At 43.4% G+C, this 15,127-nt stretch overlaps 1 protein-coding gene across 1 annotated transcript in view; it reads right to left on the reverse strand.

Moving 5' to 3' along the window:
• Nucleotides 1-4,966: 4,966 nt before the first annotated feature.
• The window catches only part of BEND4 (BEN domain containing 4), a 133,040-nt gene continuing 122,879 nt past the window's right edge, over nt 4,967-15,127 (reverse strand). Inside the window, exon 5 of the mRNA XM_044292289.1 lies at nt 4,967-5,664. Within this exon, the coding sequence (XP_044148224.1) occupies nt 5,447-5,664 (218 nt within the window). The 3' untranslated portion in view covers nt 4,967-5,446. The remainder of the gene's footprint in view (nt 5,665-15,127) is intronic.

Consider the following 15,127-nt stretch of genomic DNA (forward strand, 5'->3'; position numbering starts at 1 on the left):
ACGCACCCGCGCGGAAAACTCGCTTGTGTGAAAGGGGCCTTACACAAGATCATCATTAGAAGCCTGATGTCAGCAGGTACTGCTGGTGGTTTATGGTCCATTTTTCTTAAGGCTAGTTTCATATCTCTGTTCACCTGATCTGGTAGAAGGAGAGACGCGCTCTGTGAAGGACTGTAGGAGGCAAGACAGAGGTTTGTGTGACTACATAACTACCTTGTTTGGTTGTGCGGCCAGGTACAACACTGGTGTAGGCAGTGTACTGATAATCCCCACGTGGTTGCTGCGTATCCGACGATCCCAGGACCGGGCAGAATCATGTAGGAGCCAAATTGCAGAAAAAAGTACACAGATGTCGTGTGTAGGAAGTGGTCTTTATTGGATTAATAATGTGTTTCAGAGCAGGACTTTCTCCATCAGATCACATCCAAGTCCTGCTCCAAATCGTGTTAGACTTGCTACACACCACATCTATGTACTTCCCTGATACGTGTAGCGCACGGGCCCTTATTCTGCAATTTGGCTCCTACCTGATCTGCTAGGGCTAGGCTGTTTCGGCAAATCCACAGCTATTCAGTCACGTGTGACCTACACTTTCACAAATGGACAGGAACCAAGGAACCTTGTTGGCCAGGCAATGTGTGGCAGTTCTGTGCAGGTTTATATTATCATAGCGACTCGACGATACACTGACCGGCTGGCATAGAACGGTTGCCTATTTGGAGTGCCGAGTGATATGTAGCCTAAAGCCACTTTCACACAGTCAGCCAAAACCAGGAAGAGAAAAGTATAATGGGAAGATGTGTCTCTTCTGTGTTCTGGACCCACTCCTGGTTTTGGCCTACAGGTACTGATCCAATACTGACTGTCCGAAAGTGGGCATAGACTGACCAGCAGAATAGGCCTGTTCCATTATATTCTCATTTCTTGCAGAAATTTCTGTCCCATTCACCTTGCAGAAATCCATGTGCATGCTGCAGAAACAACCCCATTCAGATGGATGCAACTCATTTTTAACAACAAATCTGCTGTGTGAATTTGAACCAAGATGTCACTCGGCACGCATTATATGGAGAGAGCCTGGCGGTATGACCAGGAAAGAGACGTTGGATGCGAAGAGAATGGAACATGCTGGGAGTTGTAGTTTCACCACTGCTGGAGTGCTGGAGGTTGCTGATCTGTGCCCTAATGGGATCTGTTTAAGGAAAAACGGAGGGATTTTTTTCAGAATTTGCGTTCAGTGTGTGCAGTTCTTCCATCCGGATTGTACCTGGATTGCATGTGTTTTTCACTATCTACATCCTAGCAACCATCAGTGAAAAACGGATTGTATTCAGATGCCTTCCGTTTTTCACTCAAGCCCCATTCACTTCTGTGGATCCAGAGCTGCGTGACAAACACACAACATAGAACATGCTGAGATTTTAACTGAACGCAAAGGTGATGCGTGAAAAACAGCGCTCATGTACACAGATCCATTGAAATGAATGGGTCAGGATTCCGTGCAGATGCTATGTGTTCGCTACACGCATCACTTCCAGACGGAAAACTCGATCGCTTGCTTTCCAGCTATACGATACTCCAGAATAATACTGTGTGTGTCTTCTGTGACGGGCAGGAAGAATCAGAACTTGTATTCTAATGAAGCGCCTCCATGGCTCTCAGGGCAGGGAGGTCATCATATTGTGAGAACGTCTGCTTCTCAGCTGCATTAGAAAGACCAGGCATGCAGAAGACCTAGAGGATACAAGCACGGCTGTCTCTGGACACAGCATCATTATATGGGTGCACACTACGAATACTGCATGCAATAGGGTCAATGATTTTGGTGATGGACTTTCTTTTTGTGAAAATGTCAGAAAGGTAAGAGGAAAAGAGCGTGCTCTGTAAAACCTATAGACCTGAAAGTTCCCATTACCAGCCAAGGTTGACAGAGCCATAGATAAGTAAACCATTTCCAGGTAATAATAGATAAGGCCCAGATTTACTAATCCTATATATGGCAGAACTTTAGACAGGCTGTGTAGACCTGCACCAGATTTATCAGAGGGGTTCAGGCTGGATGACAAATGTGCAAGAAAAATGACAGCATGCAGATGTCATCCATGTGTGGTTCGTGTTTGTCTGCTTGTCTGAAAGAGCTCTAAGAATGTACGTAACCAAGAGCAGGGCTGGACAAGAAGGATGTGTCTAAGGGCTCTTTCACACTTGCGTTGTCCAGATCCGTCGTGTACTCCATTTGCCAGAATTACACGCCGGATCCGGAAAAACGCAAGTGAACTGAAAGCATTTGAAGACGGATCAGTCTTCAAAATGCGTTCAGTGTTACTATGGCAGCCAGGACGCTATTAAAGTCCTGGTTGTCATAGTAGTAGTGGGGAGCGGGGGAGCGGTATACTTACCATCCGTGCGGCTCCCGGGGCGCTCCAGAATGACGTCAGAATGCCCCATGCGCATGGATGACGTGCCATGTGATCACATCATCCATGCGCATGGGGCGCCCTGACGTCACTCTGGAGCGCCCCGGGAGCCGCACAGACGGTAAGTATGCTGCTCCCACGCTCCCCACTACACTTTACCATGGCAAACAGGACTTTAGCGTCCCGGCAGCCATGGTAACAGTCAGAAAAAGCTAAACGTCGAATCCGGTAATGCGCCGAAACAACGTTTAGCTTAAGGCCGGATCCGGATTAATGCCTTTCAATGGCCATTAATTCCGGATCCTGCCTTGCGGCAAGTGTTTCTCCGGCCAAAAAACGTTCCGGTCCGGAACTGAAGACATCCTGATGCATCCTGAACAGATTTCTCTCCATTCAGAATGCATGGGGATAATCCTGATCAGGATTCTTCCGGCATAGATCACCGACGACGGAACTCTATGCCGGAACAGAACAACGCAAGTGTGAAAGAGCCCTTAGCCAGTACTCTCTGCTCTGCCCTGATGAGGGGCAATCACCCCGAAACAGCTGTCTACAGATGAGATGCTGGCTTATTTAATATCCGAGTCATGTCTCAAGGCCTGTTTAAAAGGTTGACCATTGACTTATAGGATAGCTGCCTTACATCTGGTGGCATTAGAGGCAGCGCTTGCTAAGCGCTCAATTGTATTCCTTTCGTCTTGGACTACCAATGCACAGATTGCATCAGGTACTCTTAGATGTAGTACTGCCATCTTGGATGACAGAAGAAGAGGACACCATGTAAGTGTTCTGTTCATTCCCCAGTTAGGCCCCATTCACACGATTGTATTTTCATTCTGCGTCAGATCCACATTTTCTGCGGATTGAATGCGAATCCATTCATTTCAACGGGGCCACAAAAGATGCAGACAGCCCTGCAAAAAAATAGAACATGTCTAATTTTTGTCCGTATTGTAGACAAGAAAAGGCATTTCTATCAAGGGACGGACGTTCTGATCTGCAAAATGCAGAGCACACATGGCCAGTATCCGTGTATTGCGGTCCTTAAAAACTGATCCGGTCTTGTAAATTGGGCCTTAGGGGCTCATGCGCACGACCATATGTATTTTGCAGTATGGATGACGTCCGTGTGCATTCCGTATTTTGCAGAACAGCTGGCCCCTAATAGAACAGACCTATCCATGTCCGTAATGCAGACAATATTAGGACATGCACACGGAATAACTTCCGTTTTTTGCGGACCCATTGAACTGAATGGTTCCATATATGGGCCTCAAAATAAATGGAAAGGACATGGAAAGAAAATACATTTGTGTGCATGAGTGTGATTATAATTTTTTTAACTGGAGGGTCCTTTAACCAAATTCAAGGTTAGGGTGGACACACCTGTAGGCCATGAATATTTGATCAGTGTGACCTCCAAGACCCAAGCCATTGGTAACTGCTTGTCCACATGGATGCCTGTGCCTGGTAATGCATTCCCATTCAGGTGAAGTGGACAAGCTGCAGTACCAGGACACCAATGTTTAAAGGGTTTCTGTCACTAGAATTTTCAGTATTAAACTGGCTGACATTAGCGATGTGCTAATGTCAGCTGCACCTACTGTAACTCTGCTATTCTAATGATTATCCGTGCCCCCGTTACTGTAGAATTCTTACTTGTATAATATGTAAATGAGCCTCTAGGAGCAGGGGGGGCGTTCCTCCTGCACCTAGAGGCTCCCGTCTCCCACCTCAAGTCACGCCTTCCAAGTGTTGATTGACAAGGCCAGGCATTGTTCGCATCCTTTTGCCTGCCCTGTGCCCTGGGGAAATCTCACGGCGTTCAGTATTCTGCGCAGGTGCAGTGAGGGAAGGACTCTCGCAGGCTGCCAGCTTCCTCACTGCGCCTGCGCAGAATACCGAACGGCGCGAGAGTTCCCCAGGGCACAGGGCAGGTAGAAGAATGCGAACGATGCCTGGCCATGTCAATCAACACTTGGAAGGCGTGACTTGAGGTGGGAGACGGGAGCCTCTAGGTGCAGGAGCAACGCCCCCTCTGCTCCTAGAGGCTCATTTACATATTATAAAAGTAAGAATTCTACAGTAACGGATAATCATTAGAATAGCAGAGTTAGGTGCAGCTGATATTAGCACATCGCTAATGTCAGCCAGTTTAATACTGAAAATTCTAGTGACAGAAACCCTTTAATCCATGAAGAACCATGCAGGCTTATCTAGCACAATGATCAAGTGTTTAAGAAACATATTGGCTGAAAAGGGAGTTTAGCTATTACCAAATAAAACTCAGTGAGAACACTTGAATAATCAAAGAAGATATGACTTCTGATTCACTGAGCACATTACTGCGCATGATAAGCCGTAGGGAATAGAAACCTGAGATTATCATGATGATGTGATTGTTCCGAATGAGAATAAACTACTTTAGTCTGTTTTGCCTTTGCGGCCAAAGTAATAAAATCTACCTGCCATCAGCACAGTGATACATAAATATTTTCTGACACAAAAATAATCCACACAAATAGACACAAAAATATTCAGTGTCGGAGTGGTGGAGACATTTTATGAACACAGGATGAACAAGTTGAATTCTTGCATAATTTAACCCAATTGTGAAAATTCAAATTCTATTAAAGCTAATTCTACAGAACACACCAACACATTCCTGTCCAGTGACATTCAGTCTCCAAATGCCTTGTTGAATCTGTGTTGGGTTCTATCTGGAGAAGAGAGTGAGTAACAGTCACATAATACAGTCCACGGGAAGTCCCTGAAGCATTTACCAAGATGACAAATTCTTACACGCACACACACTGTACAGACTAGTAGTATACTTTGGACTGGTTTAGTGGCAGACTGGAATTGCTGGTAGGGCCCACTAAGTGTCCTAGGCACCTTGCACAGCAAAAAAAACAAAAACAAAAAAAAACACTGAAGACACATTAATTGAACTATTACATTAAGATTTCATTTTGTGGCTAACTTTTTCTTTCACTTTTTTTAATCTTTCATTTGGTCCTCATTCTTCATCAATCTCCAGATCCATCTTGGGAGATTCTGTTAAATATCTCCTCGTGACAGACTTGGTGGTCCATAACATCATAATAGGTATTTCCGTTATGGAAGAACGTTCCCACAGCACGTCCTTGGCGAGCATGTCCTACTGCATCACTGAACACCTTGTTGATCTGCTCCTCAGATGGCATCCACCAGTCTGGGTTTGAAGTGCAATGCATCCTAATAAATTCTGAAAGGGGTAAAAAGCACGTGAACATTAGAAAACATATCAAGTATTGTAAGAACTTGTGTAATGTTTTATCTTTACGATTTTGACTTTTTCAATGGGGGAGTTTGAGCAAATGAATCTAGGAATGTAATGTTATTTATTATTAAAGCTCCATTTATTCCATGGCGGTGTACATATAAAAAGGGTATAAATACAAAAATAAGTACAATAAACATGAACTAAATGAGTTACAAACTGGTACAGAAGGTGAAGTCTTACAATCTAAAAGGGTTGGGGAAAGGATACAAAAGTGAAGGTAAAACTACTCATACGGTGGTATGGTGTCAGCAGGGTTACTGTAGCTTGAGGCTTTGTCTGAAGAGGTGGGTTTTCATGAAACTTTCCATGGTAGGTGAGAGTTTAATGTGTTGGGGCAGGAAGTTCCACAGGATGGGGTATACATAGGAGAAATCTCTCCAAATTTGCTCACAAGAAGGAGGTCTTGTGAGGAATGGAGATTCCTTCGAGATCAGGTCACAGATATATGGAGAAGACAGGTTGTGGACAGCCTGGTATAGTATTTTAATGTTTTGTACTGGATTCTCGGGACAATGGGGAGCCAGTTAAGGGACTGGCAGAGAGAAGAAGCAGAGGAGTAACAAGGTGAGAGGTGGATTAGCCAGGTTACAGGGTTGAGGATAAATTAGAGGGGTGCCAGAATGTTAGTTGGAAAGCCACAGAGGAGGATGTTGCAGTACTGTAGGTGGGAAATGATGATGGCATGTACAAGCATTTTTTCATGCTTGTGGTCAAGGAATGTGCAGATCTGAGAGATATTTCTGAGATAAATGTGGGAGGAGGTGGAAACAGATTGAATGTGTGGTCTGAAGGACAGGTAGAATCGAAGGTTACCTCAAGGCAGCAGAGTGTGTGGACCTGTGGACTGTGATAGTCTGCTGAGTGAGATAGGGATAAGGTAATACATTCAGTTTTCTCCATTTTAAGTTTAGGAATGCGAGGGGAGAAGGAGGATATAGCTGATGTACATTGTGGAATTCTGTATAGTAGAAAGATGACATCTGAGCTAGAGTGGTAAGTTTGAGGGTCGTCAGCTTAAAAGTGGTACTGATGCCATGGGACTCTATTAACTGTCCTAGGCCAAAGATGTAGATTGACAAGAGTAGGGGTCCTAGGACAGAGCCTTGATAGACAGCAACAGAGAGGGGGCGATAAGAGGAGGTGAATTGTCAGTAAGAGCGATTGAATGTCCAGTATGTGAGGTATGAGGTGATCCAGGAGAAGGCTAAGTCTGTAATGCCAACTGATGACAGAGTTTGCACAAGAAGAAAGTGATCAACAGTGTCAAAAGCAGAAGTCAGGTCTAGGAAGAGGACAGGGCAATGTTGTTTGGCTTTGCAGTTAGCGAATCGTTGGTGACTTTGGTTGGGGCAGTTTCAGTTGAGTGATGGGGTCAGAAGCCAGGCTGTAGCCTGTCAAAAAGTGACTAGGCTGAGAGATGGGAAAACAGTTCAAGCTGGACATATTGTTCAAATAATCAAATTTTGAGGTACACAGGAGTAGTGATCTGGGGCAATAGCTAGACAAAGAGGATGGGTCAAGGGAGTCTTTTTAAGAATGGGTGTGAAGGTTGCATTTTTAAAAGAAGAGCAGAAGATGCTAGTAGTTGGTAATAGGTTGAAAAGGCGAGTAAGGGCTGGGATAAACACTGTGATGAGGTTAAAGATGAGGTGGGATAGGACTGGGTCAAGAGCACAGATGTGATCTGGAGGGTAGGGTGGACAGTTTTTCTACTGTAATGGTGGAGAAGCTGGTTTGGGGGGAAGAGACCTAGATAGTTGTGTAGAGAAGTTTTGGGGATCGTAGGTGGAAGCTTTGTCTGCTGTTGTCAATCTTCTGGTTCTCAGGTGAGATGAGAGATGTAGGAGGGGACAGCAGGGGATAGAGTAGAGAGTTTAAAGTGTTTAATTGTTGTTTGAAGTTGTGAGACAGGGGAGATATGAGAGTTGTGAAGTAGGCCTGTTTGAAGCAGTGAGTGCTGACTTGAAATTGAGAAGGGATTGTTTATATGTACTAAAGTGCTCCTTGGAATGGGTTTCTGCTTCTCTTCAACCCTGAAAGCGTTCTTTAGTCAAACTGATCTGCCAGGGTTGCCTATCATAGGTTGCAATATTTCCCGAGACTCCCACTTTCTTCCAAACTAAAGAGTAAGCAGTTTCTACGTAACTGCAGTCTCCCAACAACACCAAAGTGTATTGGTCTCTCCATCACAGTGCCCATGATAAAACACCATTGATCTCAATGCCATTTCATTGATAGTGTTGTGTGATATGCCAAGAGATTATTAAGCAGCAACAACCTCAGAATTAGCACCTCAAATTTGATAACCAATGGAAGTCTATGACATATCTGAGTTTAAGATGCAATTACCTTCCGATTTAATCAAAATAAAAAATGCTTTCAGTAATTTTTGATTCAGTTACTGTACTCATATTGAACAAGAAATGTCACCGTACATTGGGACATTCCTCTTTGATTGCCTCACTGCCCTAGAGCTGACAGGTCATCTTTAATATAAAATATACGGCATTTTAAGTAACTACCATATTGTCTGCTCCATAAGACACACTTTTTACCCCAAAAAGTCAGGTGAAAATTGCAGTGTGTCATATGAAAGCGAATACTAATGTGTGCTTCCAGTATAGGTGCACTCACTAGTACACAGTAGGATCGGACAGTAGTGAATACAGAGCTCCTTGTGTGGACTGTAGTCACCGCTCCCTGTTTTTTTCTGGCGATGCCATGTGCTGTGTTGAGGCCTGACGTTGCACAGCTAGGCGTGTACTATGACCTGACGCTATGTGACGTTAGGTCACAGCACAGTGTGCGGCACCAGCAGAAGAAAAGCAGTGAGTGCAGGAAAAGTGCGCTGTATCTGCAAGTGGTGGCGACATCTGGAGAAGGAGAGGAAAGTTAATTTATTTTATTTCTTTTATGTCTTATCTGGAGGTCTGATGAGCAATGGGGGTCTGATTTGGGGCTCTGATCTGAGGACTGATGAGGAATGGGGGCCTGATCTGAAGTTTGATTTAGGGGACTAATTTGAGGGTCCAAGCTGAGGTTTGATGGGGGTCTGATGAGAAATGGGGGTCTGATCTGAGGTATGATGAAGATTGGAGGTCTGATTTGGGGGTCTGATTAAAAAAAAAAGTGTTTTCTTATTTTCCTCCTCTAGGTGCATCTAATGGTCACGTGTGTCTGATGGTGCGGGGAATACAGTACAGCATAATATATGTAAGCTCCCAGATTCCTGCTGATTCTAAACATCTTTTCACTATTCATATGTTAAAAATTTCACAGAAATTGCTAAGGGAACTCATGTCTTTACAATCAAGAATTAATGTGGTACCAGCAATGACATGTTCGTCAAAGTGGCAATTAGACAATTAGCATGGTGCATTAACTTTTTTCCCCAAGAAAATATAGAAGCATGGACATATAAAGGCTAAAATTGTATATGATTTAGTGTATATAGCTCTAATTCAGATCTACTGTATATGAAGTCAGTTGTGTTTGAGTTTGTGTGCCAAATGTTTGATATTGTTTAAAAATGTGACATCTTTGAAATAACACTTTTGTCTAGAGATGTTACTCGAGTTAATTTGCCCACCACCACCATAACCAGAGTGAGAGTGCACAATCTTTTGTAACTTCTTAAAAAACTTGCCTTTGATAAATCTTGTATACACCTGCTCACCTAGCTAACAATGGCATGAAACAGAAAAATGGCATACAGTGCTTGAAAAATGCTTCATGCTTCCATGGTAACAGACAACAAATAATCCTTGTGTAGTCTGATCTTGCAGACATCCTTCATTATATTGGCCCATTAATCCTTACTAACATATATTTGATTTATAGGAAGTAGGGGACAGATGGAGTGCAAAAATAATGCAAAATCAGACTACAGGGATTGTTTGTTGTATGTTACCACTGTAACATATAAACCTGTATAGGAGCTGCTGATATTTAGTTAAGATGGTGTGCAAAGTTACTTTAATTTTTTATTTTAAGATGCATTAGAACATCATTGTTTAGGTGGTTGCCCCTTAAAAAGGTTAATTTCTTCTTCTTAAAATTTAAATTAGCACATTAGTGTCATTCTCAACGCCAATAACAGTGTGGGATGCTGATGGGAAAAACCTTTTTTTCTACTCTTGGACAACCTTTTTTTAATGTTTTGAAGACTGAAGGCCCTGAGGCAATAAGGCCTTCCACTGTGGATGGCACTGCTATGGGGCAATCTGAGACCTAAGGTATTTAGTTCAGCACAGTATTAACACAACACCATGTCCCTCTTTTGGCATTGATGTTAACCTTTGCTGAGATGCAGGTGTCACCATTGATGGTGAGACCGCAGAAGAAAACATTTGAGAAACTCTGCTATGTAGGAACTAAGAGATGTTTGAAGCATCTGACGTGAGAAAATGTAAATGTGTTGTATAAAAGGATCATTTTTTTGTCCTTGTAAACAGAGTTAGGTGGCATATCCCGTATGCCTCCATACCAAGGACACCTCCACCTTCATAGGGAACATAAATTCTGCTATATTCATTATAAATGTAAGGATAGACTTATCTGTGCAAAAAGGACCAAAGGGAGATTCCATAATTTATTATATATGTAGTGCAGAGGTAACAACTGCACCCAGGCTGAGGTACCTGACGGCATACTTACCACCACTACAGTTGGTAAATTTGGCTCATGTAAGCCCAGCTCCTGGAGTGCCATACCTGCCCAGGACTGCCCACTTAGGTGCCAACTATGGTATGCCTGAAAGTAGGCCAAATACCTTTTTGTCACAGAAGAAGACATTGGTATTATAAATGGTGCTGTACATGGCATGGCATTTCCAAGTATAGACTTTTACAGTATATGGCTTTCACAAGACGCGAGAACCTTAGACGGTTACATTTTAGTATCCCCGTTTTTGGAGTGCTTGGAAAATGAGTATGAAGTATAGATTAGAGCGCTATCATATTAATTAAACAGGAACTACTACCTCTGTATAATACCGCCATTTGCCTGACAAGGAGATAGGTCTCCTATTCTGCTTTATTAGTTTATACTTTATAATCTCCACTGCTTTAATTCATATAGCTGTAACATCTGGCCGGGCTTTAAATAATGATCAAAAGAGACATCTGCTAATCTGTATTTATGGAATGATATGATTTGTCTGAATGTTCATTGACTGTAGTTTGTATTTTAATTAATGGTCTTGGAGCTGGTCCTTTCGGCTAGCAAATGGATATTAAAAAGAGTCATTCAAATCAGAGCATGCAAAAAATGTTCTGAACAAAAGCCCTATTAAAACGGAGATAAAATAGAAATGTGCAAACAGCTCATCTTCAGCGTTGTATATGATGCTCCAAAGCAACAATACAACAGACCCAGCAAAGGTTTTGTAGATTTACAGTGGGATTCCACATTTTTGAATTTTTCCCCATATACAGTGGATATAAAAAGTCTACACACCCCTGTTAAAATGTCAGATTTGTTTGATGTAAAAAAATGAGACAAAGATAAATCATTTCAGAGCTTTTTTCACCTTTAATGTGACCTATAAACTGTTTAACTCAATTGAAAAACAAACTGAAATCTTTTAGGTAGAGGGAAGAAAAAATATAAAAATAAAATAATATGGTTGCATAAGTGTGCAGATATTGCCAGATATTCCTGCAGCTCCTTTAATGTTGCTGTAGGCCTCTCGGTAGCCTCCCAGACCAGTTTTCTTCTCGTCTTTTCATCAATTTTGGAGGGATGTCCAGTTCTTGGTAATGTCACTGTTGTGCCATATTTTCTCCACTTGATGATGACTGTCTTCACTGTGTTCCATGGTATATCTAATGCCTTGGAATTTCTTTTGTACTCTTCTCCTGATTGATACCTTTTAACAATTAGATCCCTCTGATGCTTTGGAAGCTCTCTGTGGACCATGGCTTTTGCTAGAGCAGCTGGACTTAATTTGGGGTTAATCAGAGGCACTTTAAATGATGGCCGGTGTATGCTGACTCCTATTTAACATGATTCTGAATGTGATTGCTTTATTCTGAACACAGCTACATCCCCAGTTATAAAAGGGTGTGCACACCCTCCACCTAAAAGATTTCAGTTTATTTTTCAATTGAGTTGTACAGTTTATAGGTCACATTAAAGGTGGGAAAAGTTCTGAAATTATTTATCTTTGTCTCATTTTTTTACAGTACAAAAACCTGACATTTTAACAGGGGTGTGTAGACTTTTTATATCCACTGTACATGCTGTTTTCTCCATTCATATACATAGCAGATTCCAAAATTCTGCTGGTTGCTATGGGAAACAGACAAGTGTGTAGCCTCAATTCCCTGTCAGACATGTGACCTCACAGCTGAGATGTAACCGACATCTGGGCTCCCAAAATTCTCCAATGTCTGGAAACAGGAAACCAGCAGACTTCCTAAAAACATTTCTCAAGCCAAAAAAGAAAACATGATACTACCCCAATGTTCACTGTATTAGCAGAGCACTAATTCCTGTCCATTTTAGCTACTAACTCAGTCTACTGTCCAGGCTCATGCATAGTTGCCAAGCGTTTTAAATTCACAGGGACTGTCCCCAATTTTCAGAGATGGTCCCTGCAAATTACGGCTGTCCCTGGGTGGAAAATGGGTGGGGCTTACGTAAAGTCCACCCACAAATGGCCAATCCCGCACAGGTTTTGGGGGGGCGACTCTAGGATAGACCTATTTGTCCCGAATTTACCAACTGAAAAATGTCCTACAACCACCTCTCTCCCTAGTCCCAATTACTGTGAGACCCACATTCCCATGACCTTCTAGTCATCACTACATATACAGGTACATACTTCCCAACTTTGAAAAAATGTAAAGAGGGACAACACCAGTGACACATGAAATGGTGTTTTATTTTTTACATTAAGCTACGTCCAACCCTTTCCATGCACACCCAACCCTTTGTGTCCCTACACAGTAATGCTGCCCCTTTGTGCTCCCACACAGTAAGGATGCCTCCTTAGTGCCCCCTTCTCAACAGTAATGTCCCTTAGAGCCCCCACACAGTAAAAGCGTTCCCAGAAATTAATGATGCCCCCTTAGTGCCTCTCACACAGTATAATGCCCTTTAGAGCCCGGACACCATTGGATTCTGAAGCTTGTATCAACTGGCCTGGGCGGGGCTAAGCTCCATTCAAGTGAACGGAGCTTAGCCGTGCCCAGGCCAGTGATACTAGTCGTGACGTCACTGGGCCTGCAGCAAACAGCAAGAAGGCTTCTCAAACAGCTGATCGGCGGGGGTCCCGGGTGTCGGACCCCGCCGATCAGAAGCTGATGATCTATCCAGAGGATAGATCATCCAGTTAAAACAAACTGTAGAACCCCTTTAATGCTCCCAACATAGTATGATGCTCCCTTAGTGCTTCTACATGCAGTATTTATCCTTAGTGCCCTCGCAGTAAAAGTGCCCCCAGACATTAATGATGCTTTCTTACTGCCCCTCACACAGTATGATGCCATTAGTGCCCTGACACAGTATGATGGCCCTTTATTTATCTTTCCAGCATAGTATGATGCCCAGTTTGTGTCTCCCCCATGCAGTACTATGCCTGCTCCCAGCACATTATGTGCACCCCCACTAAGCAGTAAGATGCCCCTTACTGCCTCTGAAATTAATAGTCACCTAGCCCCATTCCCGTGAAAAATGGAGCTCATATATCAGTGGAGGCCTCTTCAGCCTGTGCTGTCTGCAGCTCACAGCAGGAACAATTGAATCACTGCATTATGCCATCCACTGACAGTAGGGGTCATAGGGAATTGGCGCATGGAACTGACATCTCCTTGCTTCACCATCATATGCAAATGTATCTGCCTCCAAAGAAGGCAGATACAGTTGAAATCAGAACACGTGACAGCTTTTCCTGGACAGCAGGACGGTGCCCAAAATCCAGGACTGTCCAGCAGAATCCAGTTGAGAGGCATGCATCTGGTAGGTCATTTCTTCCAGGTGTTCACAGAATAAAGTACCGCACACCGCTGTCGCTGGTGCTAGCAAAAGACTTGTTAGTCCTAATCTGTAGTAGATAAAATTGCTGCACACAGCTAGTTCAATTTGCATTGCATAAGTACCGTACCTTATGACCACCTTCTTACGGATTTGAGCACGGATGTCTGAATGATATGCATTCCTATTTATGGTGTCTTGCATTGACGACAGTTTAGGCAGGTTCACCTGGAAGAAATTAATTGCTGCACACAGCTAGTTCAATTTGCACCTGCCCACTGTCACTGCCAGACTGAATACCGATGAAGGCCGAAATAGGCCGAAACGTACGGTACTTATGCAATGTGACTCCGAGATATATGGGCATCCACTGGATCATGTATGCAACATGAAATAATTGTGAACAATAAATTTCACTAATCAATGGCAAATTGAACTAGCTGTGTGCAGCAATTTATTTCTTCCAGGTGAACCTGCCTAAACTGTCGTCAATGCAAGACACCATAAATAGGAATGCATATCATTCAGACATCCGTGGTCAAATTCGTAAGAAGATGGTCAGTGATGCATCCCTGAAGCTGTCCGTGAAGGATCCGTGTTGGGTCTGTGTGTCCGTTTTTGGCTGTCAGTGTGCCATCCTGGTTTCACTGACCCTGCCCAGCTGAAAAATAATTTTCAAAGCATCCCTTCCTAATGATCTGTGAAACACAGTGTGACAACTCGGGGTCACTTAGCTCTCCAGGATCGCCGTCTTCTCCGCTTAGACGGTTGGCACACCTCAAGAAGCCACTCCAACACTGCAGATTTGGGTGCAAACTGGCCACGACCAGCTTTATTGTTACTTTTACAACAGTCCAAACAAATCATAAACATAAATCCTAGGCCAGTGATGGTGAACCTTTTAGAGACTGAGTGCCCAAACAGCAACCCAAAACCCACTTATTTATCGCAAAGTGCCAACACAGCAATTTAACCTGAACACCAATATCATATATCTTCCATGTACTTTATCATTTAGCTATAATAACCTGTCTATATTCAATGTGCTGCCTGTGCTGTTCATAGCATGTCCTGCACTGATGAATAGCAGGAAAAGTCTAAGCACAATTGGTACACCATAGACTTTCTCTAGGGTGCGGGTGCCCACAGAGAGGGCTCTGAGTGCCGCCTCTGGCACCCGTGCCATAGGTTTGCCATCGCTGTCCTAGGCTGTCTGGCCACTGACTACACAGTATTTCTCCCTCTCTATCAGGATCTGGGTCTACCACCCAGCTCCCCAAAACACAACATGGTGCTCAGGGCTGTCTTTAATATTGACTTGACCCTGGGCAAGAATTTACTTGGGCCCCCTGGATCCCGCCTTCCCACACCCTAGCACGCAATCACGCCCTCCACCACAACACACACA

Source organism: Bufo gargarizans, chromosome 1, assembly GCF_014858855.1.
Source record: "Bufo gargarizans isolate SCDJY-AF-19 chromosome 1, ASM1485885v1, whole genome shotgun sequence".
NCBI classification, from domain to species: domain Eukaryota; kingdom Metazoa; phylum Chordata; class Amphibia; order Anura; family Bufonidae; genus Bufo; species Bufo gargarizans.